Consider the following 24,269-nt stretch of genomic DNA (forward strand, 5'->3'; position numbering starts at 1 on the left):
ATATACACGTATACATACATGCACGCATACATACATATATACCCGCAACCATACAGCATATATAATTATACACACTTATACCATATATATATATATACCCTCATATATACAAATGAATTGATTTAGACATAAAGAAAGTTTACCAATAGTTAACACTATTAATTATAATAATAATTAGTGTAGGTAACATAACTACGTTTATCATAAATAATATTTAGCCCCTACACTGCTAATTAACATTAAGGAGATAAGAAGAATGGGATTGTGTAACTATGGTTATAGAATTGAATTACTTTAGTACCAACCGGGATAACGCATCATTGAGTATAAGTTCTATCTTGTTTATATGTTCGGATCTGGAGATTACCTTGCAATGGGGAATTTTTACTCCTTTTCCTGTTGGTAAATAGGAGCGAAATTATAACTTCTTTAATTGGGAAGCTACATGTTTTTGGAAATACTATTCTAACAAGATCTCGGAGTGCAAATTACGTGTAAGAAATTAAAGTGTAGTATGTTAATGTGCTTATAGTGAGACCCTACTTAACGTGTACATCAACAATAAGAGAAAGTTATTACATGGGTTAGAAGATGGGATTAAGAACCTATCTTTAGAAAATGAACATTTTTATGCTAGCAAAGTTTTAGTTTAGATTTTTGTCAAAACTGATGTGTATTTAGTGAGAGTGAGGATTGTAGATAAAAAAATAAACAAAAACAACTGCGCATGTATCAGATTTTAAGGTTGAAAATCCGAATTTTGAATGTGCTTAATTTTTCATCCATTCTGTTTTGAAGTGTGAAATTTGTTGAATATGTTAAAAATAATAATTCTTTCAGATTAGCAAAACAACAAAAAAAAAACATATATATATATATACATATATATATATATATATTCATTATTTTTATGAAAAACACTACTTTTAAATCTTTGAAAAATAAATTTTCTTTTAGTGAGCCCAATATTACTAATATACCATTAAATAGGAAATGCTTTGAAGAATTGATACCAAAAAAGAAAGAATTGATAAATAACTGTGAATTTTGCTAAAAAATATCATTTTTTTCAGCAATTTACCGTTATGTGATATTTCGTCATCTATGATAGACCATAGAAGCAATTGTCATCTCCCCTTTTTCCTGTGACTTGTGCTTGACTTAGTTTAAGGTGTGGGGGACTTTTTTGGACTCCCTCATCCAGAAACACTTAGTCCTGATGGCAAGAAAGGGTCAAGACGACCAAGTGTGATACTAGATGCAGGAATTGTCTCCAACACATATGGTGCCTAGTATTCTCAAAATGGTCACCCATATGGTACTGGCCAGTCTTATCGTTGCTTAATTTTGGGAGTTATGTAGGCAACAAATATGTATCACTTATGAAAAAAGAATTAAATCCTTAGAAAATTAATTCTTCACTTACTTGTCAAAACAAACGTTAAAAATACATGGAAATTTACAGGACTCAATGACTTCATTTATTACTGTAAAAGCTACTGTAGTTTCTTTGAAACGATCATTAAATTTTGGATTTTTTTTTATTTCGCCACACAAAATCTATAGATGGAGATAAAAGATGGAATTATTTGAAATTAACATACTTATGTTATAATATTTTTACATATTCTTATAGTACCTATTTACTATGCCTCCCCACGGGACAGAGTTAGACACCAGGGTCGTTTTTTAACGTGGAGAAAAGGTACAAAAATAAAAATTGTCTCAGTCGTGAAGGACTTCTCCTCCACCGAAAGAGAACAAGAAATGGAAGTGTAGCACCTGAAGAACAGATACTACACTTTGATCTTGGCCAAAAGGCCAAGGAATTCTTATAGTAAATCATCCTAAATCTTATTTAGACTAAAAAAAAAAAAAAGAAGAATTCATTAAAAAAAAATATATAAATGTGTTATCCATCAAAACAAAAATGGCACTCAATGTTTTTTTTTATTTTGAAAATTTATAATTCTATTAAAAATAGAAATTTTTTTATATTATTCTGCTTTTCATGTGATAAAATTCAGGCTTTTATTTTTCTGGAAAAAAAAAAGTTGCTCAAGAATAATGGATTTTAATTTATTTTAATAAAACAACTTGGTTTTACTACCATTTTTTGGCCGTGCCTAATTAAGTGAAAAAGAAATATTATATGTGAGGGAGAAAAGATAAAAACAAAATTGGAATCAAATAGAAACCACATTAAGTTTGAAAAGATTCTCTCTTTGCTTACAAAGAGAAAAGGTAAAAAAAAAACTTAATGTAAATGGTTTCTAGAAGCTTCAGATCATAAGAAGAGTGCGACTCTCTGAGAAAGGAAAATAAATCGATACTAAAATTAGAGGTTGAGGAATGGTTATTTATAAGATGTTAGATGATAGAATACCTGTAGGTACTATTCAGAACATTCAATGGTAAATGTGTATATATACATATATACATACACACACACACATCTCCCGTAATTAATCAAAGTTCCATACCACCAATGGACTTTATGTACTGCAAACTCGCCAGCAACTTAGTTTGCTGACGTTTATATATGTATATAGTGAGTAGAAAATTGATAGATGAATAATTAGACACTTCTCTATTCGAACATACTCGTCTGTTTGTCTTTCCTTTCCTTTGCTGTTCCAGTCTTTCCACATTGCTCTCGACTTTTTAAACTTCCACACAGATTTCTCTTTATTATAGTGTAAAGGATTATATACTTTATGAGGAATACAAGTTTTCATATCAAACATCTTTTGATTTTCAAGAAAGTGGAAGTTTGAGAGAATTATATTTTGAGCCAGATCAACGCAGACGTGCAGCAGTAACACAAAACTGAATGCAAGATATAATTGTTGTGAAACAACCAGATAATCACAACAGCTCACATACACCAAATCAGTCATCAACAAGAAATCCTAGACTTGAATTTTGTCCTCTTTTGGGCTTTTCAGGTGACTCAGATTACAAATCCTGTGTTGGTATGTATTTTTCTGAAGACCACAAAGGAGGGCAAAACCAAAGTCTAGGGTTTTCTTATTCAATTTACATCAATTTTTTTTTTTTTTTTACCATTAAAACCACTCTACATCTTTAATAACAAACTAAGCAATCTTCCAAACACAGATGAAATCATCTGTGGATCGATAAATCAAAAAACTTACAACTTGGTCGATGATACAGGTGAGAACCTCCTCAGCAGCATCTTTGACTCGCATGGAGGCAGGTTTGAGTTGCTTCTCCCCTTTGTATTTCGGGACATCTGTTGCTCGTTGCTGTCAAAAAAGGTAAACACAATTTATTAAAAATCTATAGTATATGTCGGGAATAAAGAGAAAAAAAGATCACCTCCATTTCCAAAGCTAAACAGATCATATATGAAACGCTATATATATATATATATATATATATATATATATATATATACACATATACACCCATTTTTATCTGTTGTAAAATTGAAACTCTAAAAATTGTTTAAATCTTCACAAGAATAAAAATTAAAGTAAAATATAAAAAACACTGAAAAATAAAAAATTTTCTTTAATATATACATAAATATATAGAAAATAGAATAGGGGAAAAAAAAACAGATATACAATTATCATTAAATCATTGAATTAACTAATATTGTGTTTGTAAAGAGCATTGTTTTTGTTAGGTGGTGAACTTTAAATTAAAATAAATCACAAAACAACATTTTATTATACACATATGTTGTTTATTTCAAAGATTAATTTTTGGCATTTATAATTTACATACAATTTCGGGCATATAGTCCTGTGGCAAGCACATATATGGAGTAATCTAGGTCTAATTTTCACAAACTCTATTCATTAAATTATTTCGGCAATAAGGTATTGGATATTGTTTTCAAAGTGGTCTATTATGTCTGGTTAATCAGCGAAAATGATAAAAGAAATAATTTATTTGTATACCCTTATACTGGTATAATGCCTGTCTTTCTCCTCTTCTGATGAGAAGAATTTATTTTGAAATACCATGGTCTAAAGAAGTTCTTTTCCACTGTCTTTTTATTTTCTTCCTACTTGATCTGATGTTTTAATAAAGTTCTATTCCTCCTCTTTTAAAGAAGCTTTGAATAAAAAAATGCAAAAATAAAAATAAAGAATGCAGTTTAAATTCCCGGAAGGAAAAAAAAATATTAACTTTAACCTATCGCAGACTTAGCACCTACATAATGCGACTTCTAAAAAGTTTATAATGACAAAAGAAATTCATTTATATAAAGATGAAAAAAAAAAAAGGCATTAACTAAAATTGTAAATAGAAATAGACTTAGCACTTGCATGAGCTGATTTCGAAAAAGTCCTCAATTTTAAAACACAATTTAACTTCATAAGGTTGAAAAGAGAAAACCTGATCTAAAATTTTGTAAATAGAAAACGGAGATCACCTGCTGCTTAACATGTAACTGTTTCAGAGATTTAAAAACAGTTAAATACATGGCTATATATATATATATATATATATATATATACGAATAGTATAGTTACATTCCAACATCCAAATATTTATTTACATGCAAAACAGCTCCTCCAGCATGTTAAAATTTCAGTCCAGTTTGTGTTTATATAGATCCATTACAGATCTTTTTTATTCTTGCAGTATTTTATTGTCATACATTCTTTTTCTATCTAAGCAAAGTATTTTTCATTTTCCTGAAGAGTATATGCACAAAACAAGATGGTATTGACATAATAATCATTGTTTGTTTCTGCATAACAAAACGGATCTGTAAAAAATGTTCCAAAATTTTAGAATGCTGGAGGAGCAATATTGCATAAAAAATAAATATTTGGATCTTGGAATGTAATTAAACTGTTATTCTTTTATATATGCTCTGTGGTTTTATTTAACGTATATTGAATTTCTAAACAAAAAGGATTGGTATACACAAAGAGTGAAATATAATTTACAAAAACTTATTTTACCAAAACAACATATATATATATATTCGTTGATACTGGAACTAGTGATGTTGTTTACTGTTATTACTGCTAGTTGCGACCATTACTTAACGGTAACATGTTTTATAATAAAGTGTGCATGCCCATAAATTTTAACCAATCGAAGCATAACACACCATAATCTTCAAATTTCTACAAGCTTCTGAGGAAGCTCTGTACAAAAAAAAAAAAAAAAATTGACAGGTTATTTGAATTCTTCAGACTACTATTCCCATTTCCATCTTGAGTGTTATTTGCACAACGTTCATAGTTCAGCTTACCTAACTATTTCATGTATAACAAAAGGAGATGAAAAATGGGTTCATACCATCTCAAGACTATTAGTGGAATTGCAATTACAGCTCTGAGAAAAATTTAACATGGCATACAAAACCCTCAGTGGTGACATCTATGCAACCTCCAATTCCTAACTTCCAACACCTGATATTTAGCATGTGGTTATCCATCCAAGTATTGACCAGACTGAACATTGCTTACCTTTGGTGATGCAACCAATATTAGCAGATCAATGTGGCAACCATATGTGGGCATGTGTGCATACACATAGTAAAACCTTGGTTTATAAATGTCTCTACAAAAATATTGGTTAACAAACAATATTTTAACACAAAAAATATGTATATTCCTACCTAAGATTCCAGTTTTTTATTTTTATTGTTGTACATAAGACATTCGTATTTAGTTATATATATATATATATATATATTTTACATTTTCACCCCAAACAAGGCACATTGCCACTTTGATGTAGGGGGCTACTATCAGGGACATAAGCTACAGGGGTACTATGTGGGGAGTTGGGCAGCAAGCTGTCGGTTCACATTACACTTGAACTTTTGCATATCAGTACAGTTGGGGAAGCAGGAACTCAAAAGGGAATTCCAAATTCCAGCGGCTCTGGGGAAGAAACTACTGGAGTAGAAGGCTCTCTTACATCTAGGGATCTCAACTGTGAAGGGGTGGGATTTTGCTGCTTGTCGGGGGGTATTTACGTCGAGGGGGTACAAGTGCTTGCAGTTCGTCAGAGCATTCACCATTAAAATACTAGTATACAGGGAGAGGGATGCTATATTTCGTCAATGGGACAGAGGCTGAAGCTTAGATGACAGTTCAGGACCTATTAGGTTGGCGACTCTCTTTTGAACCTTGTCTAGGAGTGAGAAACTAGTAGCAGATACACCAGCCAAAATATGACAACAATACTCCATACATGGGTGAATGGTGGCCTTATAGAGGTACAGGATACTTTCGGGCGTTAGTAGCTTTCTAGCACGGTAGAGAGAAACTACCTTTTACGCAGCGGTCCTGACAATGCTCTCAATGTAATTTTTCCAACTCATGTTTCCTGTGAACATTAGGCCGAGAAGGTTAAAAGATGTACTTTCAGATAAAGAGTCTTTGGCCATTGCTATTGGTGGTAGAGAAGGTTTCTTGTAGTTATTGAAGGAAATGAGTTTACTCTTGGAAGCATTGAATGTGACCATCCATTTTTGTCCCCATTCCACTACAGATTGGAGGTCATCCTCTAGTGTTTCTGCCATTTCTCTAGATATGTGTTCATTTGTTTTCCTGTCGTGTCGATTATAGAGCATGGTGTCGTCAGCATACATACACATCTCACAGACAATTTTGTCAGGGAGATCATTTATGAATATTAGGAATAAAAGAGGTCCAAGGATAGACCCCTGAGGCACTCCCGCATTTATATTGTATTGTTTAGATGTACGACCGTCGAGGACAACCTGGATTTTTCTTTTATCTAAGGATTTAATTATGTTAAGTATTCTTCCAGTGATACCGTATGACCTGATTTTCCTGAGGAGACCTTCATACCATACCCTGTCAAAAGCCTTAGATATATCTAAAGCTACCACTCTACCCTCCCCTGCTTTGTCAAGTGAATGGTATATACGCTCAGAGATTATAGTTAGGATGTCTGCCATGGAACGGGCTTGCCTAAATCCATATTGTTATTCGGTCAGAAGTTTAGCATCTGTAAGGTGATGGACTAGAGCTTGGTTAATTATGGACTCAAATATTTTGGCGAAAATTGGGAGGAGGTTAATGGGGCGATAATTTACTGGGTCAGTTCTTTCACCAGAATTCTTGAAAACTGGTAACACAGAGGCAGTCTTCCAGCAGGCAGGAAAGCAAGATTCATTAAGGCATTTGTTGTAGAGTTTGGAGAGAACCGGAGCTACTTCGGCCGAGCACTTTTTTAATAGCACAGCCGGGATGAGATCAGGTCCACATGTGTCAAAGTTTTTTATGATGGCATGCACCTGAGAAGGGGTGATTTCCAAATCGTCTAGTGTGGTGTCTGTCCGCAAAGGAAAGTCAGGGAGAGGGTGGTTAGCAGGGTCCAGTGTGGAGTTGAAGGCAAACCGACTGACAAGCATGTTAGCTTTCTCGGTTGCTGAGCAAACAAATTCATGATTGTTGGATAGTGAGGGAATTGTTGATTGTCCATTATTTACTACACTGTTGTAGATTTTCCGTAAGTCAGGGGTTCCTAATTTCTGTGCTTTGATGCGTCTTTGGGTGGTTTCAGTAAATTCTCTCTTAGCTGTCGCTATTTCTTTCTTACAGTTATTTCTAGCTTCTATATACTTCTGTCTGTTTGAACTGGACTTACGTCGGTTAAATTTGTGGTACACATGCTGCCTTTGTGAAATGGCAGCTGCACAAGTAGAAGTAAACCATTGGGGAAAGTGGGGCTTGCTATAAAACTTCCGCGTGGGAACATGTGCTTCAATTGCTGGTTTGAACCATTCAGTGGTCTCATGTGCGCACTGTTCAGCAGGAAGTGAAAAGATATTTCATTATGGGGCGTCTCTGATGAGATCCCTGATGGCTTCCCAGTCAGCCTTTTTATAATATCTCATTGTTTTGAGTAATGGCTCTTCCGTTTTGGCTCTATAGTTTAGGGCAATTTCAACTATTATCACTACATGATCAGCATTCCCAAGTGGGCTGTGGGCATTCGTAACAGCATTTAGTAATATTTTCTCTCAGCATCATTAGACATAGTGACTTCAACTAGGTTTCTTACTCTCCTCTTCTTGCCTATATCACTCTGTCAGGTTTAACAGTTCTTTATATCTGAAAATTATATATATAAACATTATATGTACGTATGTGTGTCTTGACAAATTATTCATGAGATAAATATCTTGACAATGTTCTGCTTGTTCATTCCTAAGTTAGTCTGTACATTACACTTTGAAAAATGCCAAATTCAATTTTTGAAGGCCAAAACACTTCAAAATAAGGCCAATTTGGTAACCCTGGACAAGAATATGAGAGTGACCTCTTTTTGATGCAGCCTCGTTTTTGAGTATCATTATAATAATATATGATCGTTGTTGTGATGGTGTGAGAAAGGAACTCATAATTTCGATGTGGAGCAGTTTTTCACCAAAGAAAAAGTCAGAAAAATGGTGCGTAAAAAAGGGAACATTCAAAAGAAACAGGGCCAAAAAACATTGTTTGCCAAGAGGTGATGAACTGAAGACATAAATTAAACATTGTCTCTTACAATGGGATTTTTTTTTATTTGTATTGAACTATGTAACACAATATTACTTTCTGAGTACTTATTAGTTTATCTCATTTGGATCAGTTCTATATTTAAAATACAGTTGATACTATTTTTATATAAATGTTCTATATTTAAAATACAATGGACACTATTTTCATAGAAAAATTAATAAACTCATATTTGCTATTGGTGTTTCTGTCCAAAAAACTAATATTTTGCGCTATCCAGAAAAATATCAACTTTTGTAGATTAAATATATTAAAATAAATAAATATCAGATTTTGTAGATTAAATATATTTCTCATTCTGTGGAATTTCCATGGGTCCCGCTAGTATTAAATATTCAGACTATTGTTCTCATTTAGACACAATAATACTCGAGATGAGAATAGTCGTCTGAATAATCCAAATCATCAATCATCATCTCAAAAAATTGGAAACATAAAAAGTAAATATATTTATGTGATACCCCGGTATCACATTTCAAAAAATGATACCTCATAACTACTAGAACTCCATCTTAGTGAACTTACGAATAATAACAAGGATAACTCCACACTCTTCAAAATATCCAAAATTGGAGCCTCGGCATCAGATGTATTGTTATGACATGCCTAAAGATATTTGCAGAGTGTTATCCTTATCCTCATAGTTGTGTTGTTTCACTACGTTTCAACCAACTCATCCTCTAGCCTTCTTCAGGTGATTAACCACGACGGGATAGAAATGCTGAGTCTTAATTGTATCCTCAGTAATTACTGCCTTCCATAGTTGTTGTTTCACCAACTAATCCTCGGGCCGACTTTGGGTAAGATTGAAACCACTATCATTAGACAATGCTAACCTGGAACCATAGAGATTCAACGCCTTTATCCACTGCACCGCAGGCCCCGAAGGATAACAGTCGACAAATGAATAAATATACAAATTACTCATCTCAAAGGATTCCAATAAAAATAATAGTAGATGCTTAAGGATGTTGTAAAAGAATACGTTCATATTGATATATGTTCATATTCACATATGATATGTTGATATTCACATATGATATGTTGATATTCATATATATGATATGTTCATATATATATGATATGTTCATATATATATGATATGTTCATATATATATGATATGTTCATATATATATGATATGTTCATATATATATGATATGCTCATATTCACATATATGATATGTTCATATTCACATATATGATATGTTCATATTCACATATATGATATGTTCATATTCACATATATGATATGTTCATATTCACATATATGATATGTGGTTAAACTTGAAACACTTATGATAAATAAGAAATGGAATTTAATAAATTAAATACCAAATCATTTAATTAGTATTAAGGAGAGAGTTTACTGTCAGCAACCTTGTAAATCTCACTTCCCTTATTATGTCCTTTAGTCCTTACATTCCATGAGCAATATTTCTGACAAGGAGGGAAGAATTGCTGTTTTCTGTATTGGAATCTATGAAATCAACACTTATAGTTTTGGACCTTGAAGAATTTTTAAAAAATAATGTTTAGCTCTTTACATTAAGTGACTGCATGCTTTGTCTGGAGCAATTTCCGTTGAAAAAATTGCATTTAATACTTTTAAGACAATCTTTCGAAAGATGAAGACTAGATTCAAGAAAAAAAAAGCATCAAGCATAAAATTAAATCACAAAAAAAGCTTGATTGATTGCATTAATTATTGTTATTTTTTTTTTATTAAGAAAAAAAAAAAAATTTGGCAATTAATTGATATGAAAAATTAAATTTTAGAAAAGAAAGTGAAATTTCACCAAAAAAAATTCTTATACTTTTTCAAATCAGAAAAAAAATTCAATTAAATAAAAATGGCAAACTTTTGAACTGATTGTTATTAAATATCAATCGAAAAAATCATTACAACAACAAGAATAAACAATGGTAATAATCAAAATGAAATACAAAAATCAATAATACGAGATAATGAAAGAGAATCAAAAGTCAATAAAGCAGATAAAAATGTTCAACCAGTTACATTAAATAATTGGTAAATTAACAATTGAACGTTTATTTATTTTCGATCAAATTCTTAAAAGTTTAGATACAAGGTTTATTCAATGAGTAAGGTGAATTTGTTAAAAAAAAAAAAAAAAAAAAAAACCTAATGCATTTTTTTTTTCAGATTTGTAAAATTTAGATTTTAGTATATAAAAAAAAAATGGTAAAAAATTGCTGGTGACTATGTTTTTTTTAAATTGTTTTCTTTCTTACACTAAAATGGTTTACATTTCAAAAATAAACTTATAACATTCATTTCGTATTAAGCAAAAAATGTTTATACTAGCTGTATGTACACCACATTACCCAGAAATCTTACTTTCATTAATGTCACCAAAAGACGTTGTTTGTTATTTTTATTGAAAGCTCAGTTTAATTATTACAGTATTAAATTATTAATTGATCCAAATTGTTAAAAAATGACTAATTTTTTAAAGCTAATAATATTCTAATATTAAATTATTGAATGCTACTAGCTTCCAAAATATGAAAATTTGCTCATAATTTTTTTTTAAAATCAGAAAAGACCTGCTATTGAACAGTTTAAAGACTTTCAAATTCCTTTCAATTTCGAAGGAACATTCAAGTAATTCATTTTTTTTCAATGAAAGATTAAAATCATTAACTTTTTTTTTTTACAAAGAAACAAAATGAGGATTTGTATTTTTTCTATTTTAATTTTGTAAATAATTTTTTTATATAAAGTCTTTAAAAATGTTTGGTAATTCTGCTTTTGAATTAAATGAAATTTAAAAAAACATTTTAGCTAAGACTTTCTTTAAATTACAATTTTGAAATAAATGAAAACAATCAGTTTGGGATATTGTGAAATGCATGAAAAAAAAATCATTTAATTTAATAAATGTTTGAGTAATTACAATTTTCTGTTGTATTACATTACTGTGTTAGCAATAATGTATTTTTGATTTACCATAAGAGCATACAAAACTTTAATAAATTTTGTGATTGTCTTCCCTTGTTGTGATTGGAACTCTTCAAAAATGAAAACAAAAAATTATCATGAAAACCTAAAATACACAAGTACCTGAAACATTGATTTTGTTTTATTCATTTTCAATTCAATAAATGAATCATAGTAAAGAACGACAAAAAAAGCAAAATATTAAAATATATCAAAACAAAATTTGTAAACATTTGAATAAAAACATTTTTAATTCACCTTATTTATTTATGGTGAAATAAAAGATGAGGTTTACAGCTGAACATAATTCAGCCAACATTTTCAGTTTCATTCAACCAAAAACATTGCAACCGTTGGCATTCCAATTTTAGCAACATAAGCAAATCCAGTCGATCTACAGCAAAACAAAATACTAGTGCAAACCTTGCACGCAGAGGTTAGGTTTGGTTTGTTTTATGGTAATTCAACCTTGTTTTGGGTTATTTATGGCCAAAACACAATTCCTGGCATGCTATTAATTGAACACAAGTTGCTATTTTGCTTATATCTGGGATGGAAATTGTGGGTCCATACCTTTCTCAATGGTAATGATGCATAAATGACCACAATGGATCTGATAGTATTCGACCCTGGTATCAATTAAGTCGATCACACATCCTCCATCATGAGATATAACAGAGTTTGAATGCAAAATGAGATAAATCCAATTTTCTCAAATCAAGAAACAAGAAAATGATGAAACTTTCAAATTTAAAATCCAACTGAAAAAGTTCTAAATGAAATCAAGAAAAAAAATTCTATATGAAATCAAGAAAATTAGGTAGATGTCATGATTTCCCGGTGTAAAAGGGAAGGGGTGGGGCACAAGATATACAAATATTTTTGGTAGTTATTTGTGTATCTCCACTTTTTAATTAATATATAACATTAAAAAGATAAATATTATCAACATTAGGATCAATCGAGATAATAAAAAGCTCAATATACTAGATAGAGCAATTAACAAAACAAGACAAATTGATGATCAAAATAAAAATTGAACAAGTTGCAGTATTTATTAATCCATCAAATATTCAAAATAAAAAATAAAAATAAAAAATAATCCATAATGCACGGATTTTCAAAGATAGGCTCTTTTCATCAGAAGATAAAAATCAGAAAAAGTGTATTACTCGTTAGCATACATTAAAAAAAATATAAATGGGTTAAAGATTATTCTATATTTGGATTTCTTGTTTGAATATTTGATGGATTAATAAATATTGTAATTTATTCATCATTTATTTTTGTCATCAATTTCCTTGTTTATATATGTTGAGAATAAAGAAAATATAAATTATTTATTTAAAAACTATACATTACAGGTTTCAGAATTGTGCCATGGTTTCATTGACATTAGTAGGTTATTAGTGTTTAGAAAAGGCCCTTACAACCCATTCCAAATCATTTTTCAAACTGTTTGACACTAATATACGAGATGCTGATGATTTGAAACACACACATACACTGATGATAAATGATCCATGATTATCGATAAAACAAGGGCTGTTGGATCTTCATGAGAAACTTGAAGGACAAGTAAGGCATAGACTAAAATTTATACTAAATATGGTTGGATTGCAGAAAGGATTGTGAATTTTATTAACAATTACATCTTTTGGTTATCTTGTAATTAAAAAAAAAACTGTCTTTTGGAACGTTTATTTTCTAATGCGGGGTGGATGTGGTGCTAATCTATTTTCTAAATTCAACCATTTTATCTCATTTTGCATTCAAACATGTTGGTATAAAATCAACTGTAAACAAACATGCAACATTTTGCCATGGAATATCAAATGTTGCATTAAAACATATACAAACAAAAACAAACATGATAAGCATTTAAGAATTAGTTTTTTGTTATTTAAAAAAAAAAAAAAAATCCAGGTTTAACAGCAAAATTCAAACCCATGCCCTAAAAAGCAAAAATAAAATCAGTCTTGCTGCCAAGTTTTAATTTGGACAACTTGAAAATTTTGTCTCAATTTTGGAAATCATTTCCATTGATTTTATGTGAACTATTGTAATCACCGTTGATATATTTTTTTCAACCACAGGATGACCTCTGATTATTTAAATATTTTTGTTGAAAAAGTCTTGTTTTAATCATGTGATTTCTAGCTTTTTAATTTGTTCATCTACTAACCATTACATTTGTTTTTTCATAGATTTATACATTTTAAATATAAATCTTTCAATAAATTTTAGTTTTTATTTTAAGATTTAGAAAAGTTCTTATACAGAGATGATCTATTCGAAAAGTATATATAAATGCATAAATAAAAAATAAAATATAGCCCAATTTAGATACTTTTTATTTTAATTTAATAAATTATACTTTACAGATATAAAAGTGGAAAAACAACAACAAAAAAAATCAAATTTATTTTCTAATAAAATTAATATTACATTAACCTTTAAAATTATTTTTTAATGATACATGTTTGCATTTCAACTTCCATTATTAAAAATTAAACACCTGTTAATAAATATGTGCAAGTGATTGGAAAACGTTTTGAAGAAATTTGTTAGAAATATAGAGAAATGTAAAAATTATTACATGTTTAATTATTAGTAATGATAATTATGACATAATTTTCGTCCTTCATGAAAAATATTATTTTCAGACATTATTTTCTATTTAAATTAAACATTATCAAACTATCCTCTTAGAAATTAAAAAAATATTAGATGAACATAAACATTCGTCCTTCATTAAAAATATATTTTCTGACTTTATTTTTGCTAATTAAAATAAACATTATAAAACTATCCTCAAGAAATTTAAAAAAAATATATATGGGGCTATTTTAATAAAACAAATTAAAATTTATTAAAAAAATGCGAACGTTTGAAGGGTTTCTTTTTAGACGATTGCTTTAAACATGTAAAACATTACAATTTTATTGTATAAATTTTATTAACATTTAACAAAATTTACTCATTATACAGAGTAAAGTAAGAGGGAACATTTAAAAACATAAATGAAAAATAAATAGCAATGGTTAGAACAATAGTTCAAATAAAAAAATGCGAATAACTTGTTTAAATTGTTTTTGTTCTTCATCTTTTTTTTTAATGAAGACAAAAAAAAGTTTAAAAAAATAAAAGAAATATTAAAAAAAAATCAAAACACCTGAAGCAAACAGAAATTTGTTAGTTCAATAAAATCTGCCAATGTTATGAAGCATTCTGGGTCTGTTGTTCAAAACACTAACTTCGATCTTGTTTAATTAAAAAAAAAATGTGGAACCTAATTTCTTGTTTAATTAAAAAAAAAATGGGGAACCTAATTTCTTGTTTAATTAAAAAAAAAAAAAAAAAATGGGGAACCTAATTTCTTGTATTTGTTTAATTTGTTTTACAGCATATCAACCCTTTATGGTTTTTATCTGATGCTGAAACATCATTTGTGAACCACTGCATACAATTACTTGAATACAAGTTACTACTTTTATTCATAGATGGAGGGAAATTGTAGATTCATACCTTTCCCCAGTGGTATGAGTGCATAAGTGAACACGATATAGGATTTGAAAACTTAGTAAAGCTTATTACATATTCTGTGTAAGTATCCATTACACCAACTATGCACCCCTATTCAATTTCTGGTATTAAATCAAATACGAATGTTCTCCCAACAAAAAATATTTTTACATCAACATTGCATAATGTTCTTTTTTCTTCCATTTCAAAAAATTATACAGACTGACCTCTTTTCCACCCACCCAGGGAATTGTTAATAAAATTTACTTTCTCCAATCAAACAACGATAAAACAAAGACTGTTGAATATTCATGACTGCAACTTGGTGGTAAAGGAAGAATATATATTTCATTTTATTTGTGCCAAATATAGTTGGATTGCAAAAACGATTGTGTATTAATGATTTTTATGGCATTTTTAAGGATCACCCAATACAATAATATTACAGGTTTAGGAAATGTTATATATGTATGTGTATATATATATATATATATATATATATATATATATATATATATATACACACGTTTTATTTTTTATTACCGTATCTTTCTGTTAAGTTACATTATTGTTTCAGCTACCCGGCCGTCTGTAGCTTCCTCAGACTTTTACGGCTGTAAAAGTCTGAGGAAGCTACAGACGGCCAAAAAAACGGCCGGGTAGCTGAAACAATAATGTAACAACAGAAAGATATGGTAATAAAAAATAAAACGCATATTTGCTCTACAACATTATTGAGCACTTTCTTCAGTTTTTATTAATTACCATTTCTACTATATATATATATATATATAGTGAATGACAAAGACTATATTTCAAAGTTCATGATGTTGACCATCTTTTAATTTATTCCTTTAATTCAGTTGACATTTACAATTCTTGACAGTATCTGTTGTCATTTATTCACTATATTGCTCTGTAATTACATTGAGCTTCTTAAATAAGGATTGGTATATATCATAAGGAAATTAAATATTTCCACAGAAATTATATATATGACAAAAGGTTTATATTCTAAATTTCAAAATGTTGTCCATCTAACCATTTATTTCTTTAAGTATGTTACAATGCTCAATTCTTTACGTCATCTGTTTCGTAGTGCAGAATCATTTATTGATAATTATTGTGTCAATTTTTTAATTTATTCTGCCCTTACTCATCAACTTTAAAAGAAAATAAAGGAGTATGGGTATGATTACAATATCCGAAAAATCGATAGAAAAGTTCTAATTGTGTTTTCTTTTAGTAACATCATCTTTGAATTGCTACTTCTCTATCGATTTTCAGATTTTGTAATCATGCCCATATTTCTTTTTTTTTTTTTAAAAAGTTGATGATTTCCTATTCTTTTGATGAATGAGGGTGGAATAAATTAAAAAATTGACAAAATAATTGTCAATAAATGATTCAGCGCTTCAAAACAGGTGCTGGTAAAAATTGAACATTTTAACATGCTGAAAGAAATAAACAGTAAGATGGACAACATCTTGAAATTTGGAATATAAACTTTTGTCATTTATTTGTATATGCTCTATAGTTACATCGAGCTTCATAAATTAAAGGATTCATATAAATGAAAGGTGAAATATAATTGAATAAGCATATTTTCATTCATATATGTGTGTAAGAGAAAGAAAATTAAAACTGTAAGTTGAACTTTACAATCAAAATTTATTGTTCGACTAAATATTCCGAAAAACAATTTACAAAGTCCTTATTCCACGGAGTTTCAAAGAATGCTATTCTTGTCATTCTTCTCATCAGAGGACATAAAGAAATCATCAAATTATATTTGTAGCAATGCTAGAATTTGCTAGTTATGGCATTAAGTGAAACTGCAATTTATTGTAGTTATAAATTGTCAAGAAAAGTGAAAAAAAAATATATAAAAATATTGTGTATAGTTATTTATCAATTATGTCTTCATCCAAAATTTACACAAGGAATAAAAAAAATTCTTAATCCTTAACCCATGGATTTTCAAAGATAGACCCAGTTTCATTGGATGCTAAAAATGAGTAAATTTAGATTAGAATAAATTTGAAAATATAGTGTTTAAAGATGGTAAATTAAACTTATTTCAATTAAAGTCATGCAATCAATGCTGAGTGTTTCCTTGAAACCCATCCCACTAATTTAACATGATAAAATATACAAAATAAAAATAAGTGCCAAAAAGATAATATAGTATTATGGGCTGGAGGGAGATACTATAAGATTCTCCAATTAATCCAGGCAATGTCCAGTCTTCCCGTTATCAAACCAAATTTTTATTACTTTCTATCTGCTTATTTTAAAAACATCCAACTATGCAGAACCACCATTTTTATAACTGGTTGAACCTAAAAAGCATTCTTTAAGATATAGTGAAATCATTTTTTATTTTCATTTATTGTACATTTTTAAACATATACAAAAAAAGAAATAAAATTTTAGTTGTAAGGAACACAGGTCTTATACAAGTTATTCCTCTTGTTGTTGATCTAAATTCATCCTCATATTTTATATCATCACTGATAATGTCAGGACTGGACTAAGTAACCTTTTAAATAAATTGTAGTGAAATATTTTATATTGCTAATAACATGATATAATAATAACACCTGAAAATTGGCTCATCAGAAGCAAAGTTTGATTTGCCAGCTTAAATGATATTTGGGTCTGACTTTGAAAATCAGATAAGATAACTTTAGATCTTCCTATTTATTTGCCTCCCCACGAGGGTAGAGTTAGACACAAGGTAAGTTTTTAATGTGGGGAAAATCCAGCTCCTACAAAAGGGCACTCTGGATAGGAACAAAAATAAAAATTATCTCAATCATGAAGGATTTCTCCTCTACTGACAGGACAGAAAAAAGTGAAATGTAGCATCAGAACAGATACTATACTGTGATCTTAGTCCAACCAAGACAATTACTAAATCAATGAGAAATCTGAATGTGATTTGGAAACCTTTAAACTGTGAATTTGAAAGTTAATTCTGGGAGAGAATAAAAAAAAGCATAGGTTAACATTGATATGGTTTTGGACCAAGAAGAACAGTATTTCTTGGATGAACACTATTCTAGAAAAGTACTCATTTTTACTTAATAAGAGAGATAGAGTAATTCAAGGATATTTGTTAGCCAAGGGTGGTGAATTCAATTCTTGTGTGAAGTAATCTTAACGACCTTCATAATAGTCATTTAAAAGTTAAAAGTGAATCTTACGAATGTCTTTTCAATCTGTCATGGAGGAATTATTTTTAGATGTGGATACCAAATCATTATAAATAGCTTTGTCTCTCTGCTCTGTTTATCAATGGCCTTTTAACTTGAAAGACAAGTAAACCGGGTAAGTGATGACTTAAATGAACACAAATAATCCAACTTATTGCTTTTTATGAATGAAATTAATTTTATCAACAAAGTTTGATACTATTATCACTAAATACCCGACTGAATTTAATATTTCTATTTATTTTTTAATCAGATTTTTCATTCAACTTTTTTAACTGGATGCATCATTATTATTATTATTATTATAATAATAAAGATTATTTTATTTTTTTCTTTGCTAGGACTTATTTGCTTGAGATGTGTCAAGAATTCATAAAAATATTAAAATCCGGCAATACAAATTTTTAGCAAAAGAGGAAAAAAAGGACGAATAAAAAAGGAATTGCTTAAAAAAAAATTTTTAAGTAAAAAAAAAAAAATTAATAAAAGCAAGATTGAAAAATAGGAAAACATTTAAATTTTATTTTAGTACTTTGTTTTTATGCCATAGCCCCTTTGAATTATTTAAATAAAAAAGTATCCATTGTTAATAAATCATTGTATATAATTATTTGAAAGTTGTGACTTATACCAAACAATATCATCGATAACATACTAAATCGATAGAATCGTAACTTGGCCAATTCCAGTCTACTGTGGTATGCATCACATGATTGAAATTCATATTTTTTTGTTGAGAAGTTTATCCTCAAAAGAACATCTGTAATATACCAGTAATTCTCTGCTGATTAGTAATGACAGAACTTTCTTGAACTAACTCAGACTAGTACGAGCCCCACTCCCATCCCTCATGCTCAAATCGTATCACCAAAGTAATAAAACTTCTGAACAACCCCAATATCCTTGCCATCTAAAATATATTTCCTCCATATTTGAGTTCTCATCCATCTCCATTGTCTTACACATTTTGCAAACTGGTTATCATCTCTCAACCTATCTGTAGTTTGATTGAAATTTTAAAAAATTGTTTTAAATTAATTTGATACTTTAAAAAAGCATACCCATATCAAAAATATGTTAACTATTGGACGAGCTCACACAAAATCATTACTTCCAACAAAAAAAAAAAAAAAAAAAAAAAAGAAACCTTCAGTTTATGTCTGAGATCGACTTATGGTCGAAAAAATGTTTTAATTTTACAACGATTAATAAAAAAAACTTTGCAAGGATGAGATATAGGTAAAATATTTTCGCTTGCTTTCTTTTCCTTATAAGGGAAATAGTTTCCATAACGTTTTATTGTTTAAGTCAATAAGTCTGAAGAAAGGCTGTTCTTGTGAAAATTTGCAAAAGACAATGTTTGAATTTGTCCAAATAGTCTTGAAACAATTGTAACTAACAATGAAATACACTATTTGTTGCTATCAACCTATTCTTTGATGTCTTGGTTTTTGTTAAAATAATATATGAATGCTCAATTATGAAATATGATAATTTTATAGCTTACAGTTTAAGTCATCTCTTTTTGGCTTAAAATTTATTGGTATATGAACGATTACTGAATTTTCAATTATATAAACCCAGTAAAATTCGGAATTATATATATATATATATATATATATATATATATATATATAATGAACAGTTATTACCATTAAAAACCATTTCAGTGATTTAAAAACAAAACAGTATTCTATGAACCAAAATACCGTTTTGTTTTTTAAAATCACTGAAATGGTTTTTTCATGGTAATAACTAACACCACATCATCTCTCTCCCAAAAATAAAAGAACAAAACGTTCCAGATATTGATCTAGTTTTTCTCTAAGAAGCAACCTATTTATAGCTTTAAGCAACTCAATGATTGTCTTATTCATTCTAACAATATACTTCTCTGCGGAATGTCAGTTAAAAAAAGATGTTAGGTGACTATATTTGATTATTTATATAATAAAATTAAGCTGAAAAATAAATTTTCCATCGTAAGGCAAACCTATCTAGATAAAATAGCTGAACCTGGTTAATTAAAAAAAAAAAAAATTATTTCATTTTCTTATAAATTGTTTTATATGTTTTTAGTCTTTGTTTTTTTCTCTCCCTTCTCTCTTTTATCCCCATCATATAATCCAGACTTCCTATAAATTTTTTTTTCAATTCTAATCTCAAAAATGTTTTCGTTTCTAATCGGAATGTTTTTAAAGTCTGTATCGTCTTTTACCTTTAAATTTGTATAAAGCTGGCTTTTCCGCCTCTTCTGCCATGACTTAAGGTTTTTCCTTACTCCTCTTTTGGTAACCGTTATTCACTTGAGAATGTAATAAAGTTCCTACATAACTTTGTTTTATCTTCTCAATTTTATTATATATATATATATATATATATATTTTGAATGAACGGTTGTCAATAGATATTTATAAAGTCAAAAGAAAATGAAATTCTAATTTTGGATTAATAGCTGAATAAAGATAGTGGCGGGCAGATAGCAAAGGTGATACTAATAATAACAGAATTAAAATAGCAGGGTAGACTGCATGGATGAGGAGGCTTGGGTAGAATTGAAAATGAAATAACAGAGAATCGAACCACTATTGTCACATTGAATGTGGGGAAGAGAGAAAACCTTCTCGGGTATTCGAACGACTGAAATACAAGATGCAAAATGAAAATAAAATCAATTTTTATAAAAACAAACAAAAAATTTCAAATAAAAATACAAATTGTGAAAAAGCGAGAAGGAACAAAAGTAGGAAGTGAAATTTGAATGATTTACTGATTTTTTTTGTTTTATAATTTTATAAAAAAACTTGATTTTTTATTTTATAATGATCAAAAAAAAAAAATAATTGCTTTTTTTTATTTTATAATGATAAAAAATAATTGCTTTTTTTGTTTTTATAATGATAAAAAAATAATTGCTTTTTTTTATTTTATAATGATAAAAAAAAATTGAAAAAAAAATGGAATGGAAATTTGACTTGGAGTTGAACATCAATTTAGTGATTTCATTAATAAACAATAACATTTCCGCAATTAAGTATAAAATGGTATTTTAATCCTTACACACACATATATATATATATATATATATATATATATATATATATATATATATATATATATATATATATACACACACATTAAATGGATGCATCTTAGTTTAGAAACTTCCACAGATCAATATAATAAACTTTGACCACCAATAAGTCAATTGACACGTAAAAGCAATTTTGAAAGAACTAAATGCTTGTGACAATCCCAGAATACTCAAAGAACTGTTTTTTTTAAATACTTATTAAGACCAGAAGGCCACTTGAGGATAAAGGTTAATGAATGTAAGGTGGTAGTGTAGTAATCGTTAATGGTGAAAATTGGGTAAAATTTGATTATTTATGTGGGGACGGCTCAACAAGAACTTGATTTGAATGCTACCATGTTGTCTTCAACCGAGAAGAGGCCAGTCGGGTTAGGGTAGTTCTGGAAAAGCTGCAACAACTATCTTTGAAATGCTCATGTGACAATTTGTCAATATTGTATGCGTTTGCTCATTTTATATATTTAATTTCTATTTTTCTGCTGAAACTGTTGAAAAGAAAAACAAAAATCAGCGTTCAATCCGGTTTTCTTAAATTTTTATTAAATGGATGTTGAAATGATTGTACTCGGTATAACCTTTCTTTCTTGAATTTAGCTAAAATGCTATACTAAAACCATATATATATATATATATATATATATATATATATATATATATATATATATGGGGCGTAATGGTTAACACACTCGACCATAATACACACAGTATGAGGTTCGAATCCTAGAAACAGTGAAGCTACACTGACAAGAGGTAGTACCTTGAAACATATGTGTTCGTAGATTACTGTTTATATATATATATATATATATATATACACGGTATTGCAGCAAAATCCGACACTTGACAAAAAGAAAATGAAGTAGGCCATAAAAAAATATCTGACAGCTAGCAACAGTTAGAATTACATACTGCATTATTTTTAAATGTAATCACTGCTAGCAAGGACAACTATTTCAGGTATGGCATGAAATGAATCACACTTTAGCAATCATATCCTTGTTTATAGCAGCAAATGCCTCTACGATGGTAGCCTTCAGAGAGTTAATCGTGCTGTGAGTGTACTTGTTGGGTCTGACCTTGATCACGTCTCCAGAAGAAATAGTCAAGGGGGTTACAGTCGGGTGTGGAGAGCATCTGCAGGTCTGGCAACCAGTGGTAAAGGCAGCAGGCTTGTCTGGGTCATCTTGGCCTTGTGTGTAGGAGTGGAATCCAGCTGGAAGACATACGGGCATTTGACAGCGATCATGTCCATCCAGGATTTCACCACGCTCTTTGGCACTTTCTAGTATTTTCTTTATTTTTTGTTATGTGTCAGAAACATGAATTTTTTAACATTAAACAAAAATAACCTTATAGAAAGCATGAAAGGGTGTAAAATTATGTTATTATAATTTTAATATTTCAAGTAATCCCCTGCTCTTTATTAAAAAAAATACGAAACCCCTATGAAAAATGTGTCCCTTTTGTCTTCACACTTATTTTTCATCTAACCCTAACCCGTCGGTCCACAAGAAATCTCCGCACTAAATGGTGGAGAAAACTATTAGCTTTTTTTTTTTTTAATGTCAACATACGCACGGCCATTATATAACCAAGAACAAATATTTCAACAAAATTATGCATTCACACATTTCCTATTCATACCCATTAGGTCAATCATGCTGCCCAAAATAGAGAAAGGGCACATACCATTCGTAATCGATAACTTAAATGAAATCAATTCAATGCAGTTTGAAATTAGTTTGTGTGAATATCAATTCTGCTATTCAAAATACCAAAGAACGATTTATCTGTTGTGCATTGTGGGCCTTTATTTTTTTATCGGAATATAAAGTCAATGCAGATACAAGAACGCATTTTCTTTTTGTTTTTTTTTGCAACAATTGGAAGCAATTTTATATTTTTGTTTTTGAACTAAAAAAAAAAAAACATGTCCCCTCCCTCATGTTTTGTATTTTGATTAACATTTTTATGTGAAAAGCACAAGATATCTTGATGAAATATGTCAAACCATGGATGAGTAATGTGACATTTTGATGATTGATTCCGACATGTACATGGGTTGTCTTATAGATCCGGTAGCAAATGGTAAAGTTTTTCTTTTCTTTTTTTACTAAAGGGTTACCAGTTATGAAGACCCAAAGGCCACTCAAGGATAAGGTTTAAGGAGTTTATCAAGTGGATGGTGAATGGTAACAATTGCTGGCATTGGTCAAAATTCATTATTTAAAAGGATGCCTCCACAAAAATTTGTTTACATTAGATTTGAGAACGACTATATTGTAGTAGTAGTAGTCCGATATTGTATTCCACAAATGGATAGTTCCAGGAAAGAAACTCTAGTCATGGAAGCTATATTTAGTTTTAGCTACAGTGGTTGTAGTTAAACAAGTTTTTGTTGTGATTTTTACGGAGTGGGGGGGGGTGAATAGATTCTATTGTCAGTTTCTGGTCAGAAATTTTATAATTTAACATAAAAATTTGATTTTCCAGAAATAATTCACATGAGAAGAAAGAAGTTAATTTATTTTCTGCCTGTTTATGGTTTAACTAGTGGGGGAGGGGGTCATATTTATTATTATAGAGCCAATTCTTTATTGAATATTATATTGTACCTAATATATAGTACTGGTTTTTAAAAGGTAAAAAACAAATGATTTGGATGCCATCAGTTAGAATGAAAACATTTAGTACTCCATCCATGTTCCCTACAGTTTTTGAGCTATCGACAGATTAGAATATACCACTTCTAGCTATGAATGAATTTGTTCATGTGCAAGTTGGAATGAACATTTTGCATTTCAACTTGCAGACATATTTTCTGTACGCATTATTCATCCATCCAAACAAAGATTTTACTCATTATAAACCATCCTTGGTGTATGATCACTGTTTCCTGTTAATTTCAGTGTTATGTAACCAGTAGTTTAAGAG

At 29.4% G+C, this 24,269-nt stretch overlaps 1 protein-coding gene and 1 pseudogene across 3 annotated transcripts in view; both read right to left on the reverse strand.

Moving 5' to 3' along the window:
- LOC145297488 (ral GTPase-activating protein subunit beta-like) overlaps positions 1 to 24,269 on the reverse strand; it is a 198,968-nt gene that overhangs the window by 51,214 nt on the left and 123,485 nt on the right. For all 3 annotated transcript variants that reach the window (XM_080143373.1, XM_080143372.1, XM_080143371.1), the window contains one exon: positions 3,159 to 3,269. In XM_080143373.1, coding sequence (XP_079999499.1) covers positions 3,159 to 3,269 — 111 coding nt within the window. The remainder of the gene's footprint in view (positions 1 to 3,158; positions 3,270 to 24,269) is intronic.
- Positions 1,626 to 1,833, reverse strand: LOC145298075 (U2 spliceosomal RNA; annotated as a pseudogene).

Source organism: Euprymna scolopes, chromosome 18 (genome assembly GCF_053919585.1).
Source record: "Euprymna scolopes isolate OS-2025 chromosome 18, ASM5391958v1, whole genome shotgun sequence".
Lineage (NCBI taxonomy): Eukaryota > Metazoa > Mollusca > Cephalopoda > Sepiida > Sepiolidae > Euprymna > Euprymna scolopes.